This window comes from Lycium ferocissimum, chromosome 1, assembly GCF_029784015.1.
Source record: "Lycium ferocissimum isolate CSIRO_LF1 chromosome 1, AGI_CSIRO_Lferr_CH_V1, whole genome shotgun sequence".
Lineage (NCBI taxonomy): Eukaryota > Viridiplantae > Streptophyta > Magnoliopsida > Solanales > Solanaceae > Lycium > Lycium ferocissimum.
The window spans coordinates 65,452,833-65,460,327 of NC_081342.1; the positions used below are offsets into that span (position 1 = coordinate 65,452,833).

The 7,495-nt window shown below is 35.3% G+C and overlaps 1 protein-coding gene across 1 annotated transcript; it reads right to left on the minus strand.

The window, feature by feature from the left end:
- Positions 1-317: 317 nt before the first annotated feature.
- On the minus strand, positions 318-5,201 carry LOC132057550 (chloroplast protein FOR GROWTH AND FERTILITY 2-like). The gene is made up of 2 exons (XM_059450188.1): positions 4,834-5,201; positions 318-1,242 (listed from the first exon to the last, which is right to left on the minus strand). The coding sequence occupies exons 1-2, from the start codon at positions 5,122-5,124 to the stop codon at positions 433-435; spliced, it is 1,101 nt and encodes a 366-aa protein (XP_059306171.1). The 5' UTR covers positions 5,125-5,201; the 3' UTR covers positions 318-432.
- Between the last annotated feature and the right edge of the window lie 2,294 nt (positions 5,202-7,495).

The window sequence follows — 7,495 nt, forward strand, 5'->3', positions numbered from 1 at the left end:
AACCGAAAAGAGAGAAGCCGAAACAAACCAAAGTTGTTTTGGTTCGGATTGGGTTGTACCTTTTAGAAACTGAATACCGAAAAACCAAATAATATAAAACTGAACCGGAAAGCGAATGCACACCCCTAAATTGCTGTGGAGGATTGGAAATTTTGCTGTTAAAGGCTTGACCTGCCCCACCATGTTTGCCACGCTACTTGCCATCTAGGCTGCTTTTGTAAACATCATCAAACCCCTCCATAAATAAACATGAGTTAAAAATGGGGAGTTGGAAGAGAACAATATATCAAAGGATAGTGAATGCTACCCAAGCCAAATTCATAGCAAAAATGGCTACTGCTCATTAAGATGAATCTTCACTCAAAAAGACATATCCTCATAAAAATACATCAACTAATATTGAAGATAAACAAATGAAAGGCCAGATTCCAATTAATACAAGCTAAAACCAAAAAATTGGCTGATGATAATAGCAAGACCTAAACCAATTGCAATAAGGGAAGAAGCCCAAGTAAGCTTCTCTGTAATTCTAGGAATCCTATCCTTCAATGCTTGACTACATGAGCCTATAAACACAGTATAGCTTCCCATCGCCATAACAGTTCCAACCAAAAACATACCCAAGAAGGCTGCACCAGCCAACCGAGAAGGCAAAGCAAGCGCCGGAAGGATAATCAACAGTGCATCAGGTTGTAGCCCGTGGACAATGCCAGTCGCAAAAGTTGCAACTCCCACTTTCTTTTTCTTCCCGATAACTGGAGTATCAATGCCTTCACCATTTTCCAGGGCAAAGGCTGAATGAACTTCAGACGCTTCCTTAATTCCCATTGCTCCAATAACAAGAAGGGTGAAGCCTACTACCCTTGTTCCCCATGTACGAATAACTTCAATGTGGAGTCGGTCCTTTAAGAGCAGAAACAACAGGCCAAAAATCAACTGTCCAGCATCATGACCACAGCCCCAGAGGGCTCCCACTGCTGCACTCTCCATCCTTGTGCGGCCTATTGATAAAGGAGCCAAAGCAGCAAGATGGTCAGGACCTGATAGGGTGTGTAGGCAACCAGCAAAGAAACCAGTCCATGCACTGCTTAGTAGTTCATTACGAACAAACCGACTCCCCAGTGCTGCTGCAGCCGGCCCTCCAGCATTAGCAAAACTAGCAAAAGCTGGTGAAACAATGACCGGATGGATGAGCATAAGAAACACGGCTGACACAAGAACTATGGTGCTTGCAGAAAGGACCTGAATGGAATCATATCAAACACAAGATATGCTGAGGCTTGTAGAAGCAAATTGTAATGCATGGACCATCAATGGCCTTTACTAGTCAGTTACCTCATGCTATGAAATTCAATGTATGCTATGCAGCTGAATAATTAATTGAAAAACTGTATACAGTCAGACCTCTCTATAATAGTCATCCTCTACAACATTTCACTATAACAACCATGTTCTTTTTTTGGAACTGATCTTTCATGTTATGTCATATTATATGTTCTCTATAACATAATTCTCTATAGCAGCCAAAATATATCGGAACAAATGATACCGTCATAGAGAAGTTTGACTGTACTGAAAATTGCTAAGTTACACCACAGCTAGGTGAACCTCTCTGTAAACCCCGGGTTCAACTTCCTAGTGGTTTATCCGACAGGTTTGACAAGTGTATTTGCTGATTATGCTAAAAGCTCTCTACTATTGGCATCATCTTGATGTCAATATTGCAGTTTCATAGAGTTGTTAACTGTTTCTAACTTTCATATAAAAGAAGCAGGTGTGTTTCTATTGGAACAGAAGGCTGTTGAGCATAAACTATTTCTACATAGAGATGAATAGCTACTCGTAAATCGATCAATACTCTCATAAGATAAGAACACCATACAATAAATTATTGAAGAGACACCACCTTCGTTCTTTTCTATAAGTAACAATCCAATCCTTAATGCTACGATATTTAAGATTATCTTTCTTCTTTTTTTATTACCAAAGATTATTTTTCTTCTCGCTTTCAATGTTGAGAAATTCAGAAAATTTAAAAGCTATGCTACATATCCATTTCTACAAATCATTCAAGTGACATTCTTCTATCAAAAAAACCGTCACGTTGTTGCAACTTGAAGGTCTAGTAATTTAACACATCGAGATACATATTTCCAAGTATTCTATTTAAAACTTATTGAGGTAAACATGCAAAATATGCTCCATGACTTTTGATTTGGTATTATCCTCTGTTTTTTTTTTTTTTTTGCTATTGTTTTACAAATAATTTGATTAGTTTTATTTGAACAATGGTATAGATTGAGTTCTTGACATTCTGTAAGCTAAGACTTTGGAAATAATATCTCTGTTTTACTGTTTCAAATAGTAGATAAAAATTTCATGGAGTAAATATAAACGGCAAACGAGTAGAGGAATAATTAGGTAAAGTTTTCATTGTTTTTCATTATTTAACAATAAACTCCAATATTGAATTTATTGCTAGTTGCTGCACCTTTAGGGTCGTTTGGTGTGAAGGATAAGCAAAAATAGTCCCGGGATAAAATTTTAATGCCTCCTTATCCCATGTTTGGTTGGAATAAAAATCCGGAATAACTAATCCCGGGATTAGTTATCCCGGGATTGTAGCCTTATTTTATCCCACCTTGAGGGTGGAATAACTAATCCCGGGATTAGTTATCCCGGGATAAGTTGTTTCCCAACCAAACGAGCCCTTAAAATACTTCTTTCCAAATTGAATCTGGCAAAAGGATATAAGCCAAAGCAGTCCTAATATCAGATGCTTTATGTGATCAATATAAGGAAAGTTAAAAGAGTATGTCCAAAATGCTAATTTGTTCTTCTATTTATACTACATAGGCACTACATCAGAAAATGTTTCCATGGTAAAACTCAAAGATAGAGCATTCAAAGGCAATTCAATCCTTGTAAAGAGATATTTGGTTCGTATTGCAAAATGGTGGCGAACTCGTCCGCCATCATTTTCATTTAGTCTAAGTGGGTCACTAGTTTTTGAGTGAAAGACGAAATATTTCTAGACCGTAATTGCAATTATAGAAATGCAGGAAACAAGCAAAAACCTGTAGAAAGCCACACTGACCTACTTACAAATGGTAAGTTACCATCCAGTACTGGTGCGAGAACTTCGTGAAAGTTTAAGAATGTTATAACTCATTTGTCAGCATACATCAGATTGTGATGAGTGCTTTTTATGCTTTTTCAAGTACCCAAATGATCTGTCCCCATAAACCAAGCAACAAAAACACCTCATAAGCAAATAGTAGAACCTAAAATCGTTAATCACCTTTTAAATTCTACCCCTAGTCAATTGTATAAGATAGCGAACATGTTCTAAGAAAATAGCATTCTGTTTATTAATCTTAACTATTCGGTTCAATCAACAAGCACAGATTTGGCACAACAACCAGAGATAAAATCAGATTAGTGAAACAAAATGCCTAAAAACTATAATGCAATTATTCCCTGCAGAAGTTGAAGTTCAACCATTGTAGGTCCAACAACGAGAAGCAGCAAACTAGTAGCCCCAGAAACCAGTATACATTGATAAAATCAGGTAATAAATGTCATTGACACTGAGAGATAATCCCTTTTAAAGTTGGCATATCAAATAATGTAAGGTCCAGCAAAAAGAAATGACCAACTAATGATGTTTTTTCTGGGATCTAAAGCAAAATCTACTGGAAAGCTCTTCAAGTATTTCATAACATTTTGACAGAGATGGAATATCTAGCAAACTTGAAGGCATGCATACTACATTTACAAATATTTCATCAGGATCCCACGGACTATGAAGATTTTATCGTGCCTCTTGTTTTCATTCCTAACACATAAATTGCAGCTTAACTGCGGACTTAGTTTTCTTCCAGAGATTGAAAGATGCTCAGACGTATCCCTGCAACCCCCAAAAAAAAAAAAAACAGAAGTGCATGAATGGTTTCCACAAGGTTCAATTGTAATTGTTTCGGCTAATTAGGTTGTTTTACATGTCCTTTTGTTTCATACGGCCCTCTCTCTTTTAATCTCGAGGTTCACCTTAAACGAAACCAGTAGGCACAACTAAAGTTAATATGTAGTTACGTTTTCACATGATAGGAAACCACCATTGATGGTTTAGTTGGAAATAATGGTTACAAGAACGGCCTAACCGAACTATGGACACCCTTAATGTGAGATTTCTAGTCATTTGGTCTACGTGCGCTATGACTCTTCACTTGAAAGTCATCTAGATAACACCATTAAAAAGCAAAACTTGACAATAAATTAAGGTTTATACTAGTTAACTTTTCTCAAATATACCAGGGGAGCTGAACATTTTTATTTTTCAACTGGAATAATTATTTTACACACGTAATTCACATGGATGCAAAAATAATACTTGGTCCATCCCAATTTGTTTGACATTTTTTTGCTAATGGCAATGTATTACACTATCAATGACCCAATAAGGAATTTTCTGGATTTTAGGAGCTAAATTCAATTCCCTGAATTAAATAATAGAAATTATAGTCTGCAATATCTCTAACATCAAAATGAACGAAAAAGAATACATTTTTAATACATAAGTTAAAACTTTACCAAATAAAAAATTTGAATCTAGGCAAAAGACTATAGGATCTTTACACAAATAGCCTTCCGGATTCACTGTTTACTTTTCCTAACCCGTATACATAAATTATACACGTTATGCACATATTATACATGAATTATACATACATTATTCATTCGCCGACTATTTTTAGTTGGGTGGGTGGCTATTTAGGTTAATCCTTTGTACAAAATAAGTATTAAAACATTTTGAAACATAGGGGATTATACCTTGTTTTGGTGAGATATCTTTTCAGCAATCTGCTTGAGAAAATGGGTCTTGTCAGACCCGGATCCATATGCAAAACCCGGAAATGCAAACGGGTTTTTCTCACACCCATTTTGGGTTTTAGATGAAGATGAATCACTGAGGCACTTGAATGAGAGTGAATTGACACGACGCGAAGGGAGTTTAAAATCAACATGGCGAATTCTAGTGGGAAGAAGAGAATGAGAGGGCTGCCTTTGCCTTAAGTGGAGTTTAGAAGGAAATGGTGTTGTTGAATAGATAAGTTTCTCCATAACAATGGCTGCTTTAACTCTTACTATTATCTTCTTCTCCCCTATCTGTAGTTTACAGATTTTGCAGGAGAGATGGGAGAGACGAAGTTAGTTGTTTGAGTTAGGTAAGAGGATAAGTTAGCTCGAAAAATTAACTCAAGGTGGCTAAAAAGTCTTGGAATTACCAAAGGTGACGTGTGGGGCTCACCTCACATCAAAACGCAATTAAATTTGGGATTAAGAAGATTGGGGTCCAAAATATAATTTTTTAAACTTCTTAATTTTTTACAAAATACAAAGAAACTCAAAACACCCACCCATTATTCAAAATATCCTAAACCGTTCCCTCCCCACAACTCTCTCGCACTTCTTCCATATTTCAAAATCAAAACTCCCAAGCAAATAGTTAATCTCCTTCACTTCGACGTCTCTCATCTCTCCTCTTTTCTTGTCATCTTCTTTTTCACCCTCGTCTATAGGTGTCGCTGCTTCTCCTTTAATATCAAGGTAAAGTTTTTGTTTCACTTGTTCCAAAAGTTATTTGGTAGAAATTGATAATTTTGGTTGTAGAAAAAGAAGAAGAAGAACATGGGTTTGTCTTCAATGTTGTTTATTTTGTTGTTCCTTGTTCGAGAAACCCTTATTTGGGGTATTTGTTTGACTTGTTGGGATTTTTGCATTTGTAAATAGCGTACGTTGTTGTCAAATTATGGTTTTTTGTGATGTTTTTATTCTTGTTCTCCTTAAGATTTTGAAAAAATGGCTTGCAATCTTGTTGACTTTTTCGAACAGATGAGTAAGTTGCTGCAGCAACTTCAACACTTGTTTGACAGTTGCAGACATTTGCTGAGGTTGCTTGCTTTAAAAACCTCTATTTAGTGTATTTTGTCGTGAAATACTGTTGTTGGTGTTAGTGTTGGTGTTGATGTTGGTGTTGGTGTTGGTGTTGTCCCGTTATGGTATGGTTTAGGAAAAGAAAGTATAAACAATTATGTGAACAATTATTGCACATACATTTGGTGTATTTTGTTTAACTTGTATGATTGTGTGTATGTAGTAGATGGTGTTGATGTTGTCTTGGAAGTAGATGTTTGTTGTTTTGTTTTGGTTCAGTGTTTAGGAAAAGCTTGGATAAAATCCATCTTGTTGCTGTTATTGTTGTTGTTATTGTTATGTGTTTGTAGTGAATAAATGGTTTTTTTCTGTTGTTGTCCTGGTATGGTTCAGGGTTTAGGAGTAGATATCCAACAGATGGTTTTTTTGTTCTTGTCCTAGTATTTATCTGGTTCTGTTTATAGAAGCTATGTCCAACAGATTTTTAGTTGTTGTAATAATTTCTACACTTGTGCCAACAAGTAGATAATATGTTGTAATAACTACAAATCTATTGGACATAACTTCAGTATTTTGGTTCTGTTTGTAGAAGATATCCTACAGATTTTTAATTGTTGCAACAAGTTATACACTTATTGCAACAAGTATACAATATGTGGCAACAACTACAAATCTGTTGAACATAGCTTTAGTTTTTTGGTTTTGGTTATAGAAGATATCCAACAAATTTTTAGTTGTTGCAACAAGTATCAGATTGTTGCAACAAGTACAATATGTTGCAACAACTACAAATGTTGGACATAGCTTCTTGCTTTTTTAGTTCCGTTTGTAGAAGATATCAATGATTTTTAGTTGTTGCAACAAGTTATATACTTGTTGGAACAAGTATACAATATGTTGCAATAACTACAAATCATTGGACTTAGCTTGCTTTTTGGTTCGTTTGTGGAAGATGTCCAACAAATTTATGGTTGTTGCAACAAGTTATACACTTGTTGCAACAAGTATACAATATGTTGCAACAACTATAAATCGTTAGATATTGCTTGAGTTATTTGGTTGTGTTTGTAGAAGATATCCAGCATCTTAATCACTTATTCAACAATTGAAGAATCTGTTGCAACAACCTATTCACTTGTTGCAATAGTTACAGCATTTGTTGCAACAAATTCTTCAGTTGTTGGGAAATTTTGTTACTTGTTGTATTTTGTTTGATCAAATGCTGCATTTCTTATTATTTGTTTACTTTGAATGATGCACTAATCAGTTGAAGCTTCTTTTTTTTTTTTCTCCGTGTGTGTAGATAAAATGTCTCAACCAAAAGAAAAGTTGAGAAATCAACTGAAGGTCATAGAGATAATAAAAAAGCTAGAGTGCAATCATCATTAGAGAATCTTGCTGATTTAGCAAAATCTATTGTTGAATCAGCAAATATAGAGGAAAGAAACAGCCAAATTGACAATCAATCAATCCTCAAAAAGAAAGGAAGTACAGAGCCAAGAAGCAATAGATATAAATGAACAAAGTGAAGAAGAATTAGAAGCTGAAGAAACTGCTG

Coding starts and splice junctions, on each gene's coding strand:
- LOC132057550 (XM_059450188.1), bottom strand. CDS start 5,124: ATGGAGAAACTTATCTATTCAACAACACCATTTCCTTCTAAACTCCAC. Junction 1,243..4,833: donor AGATATCTCACCAAAACAAG/GTATAATCCCCT, acceptor GATTCCATTCAG/GTCCTTTCTGCAAGCACCAT.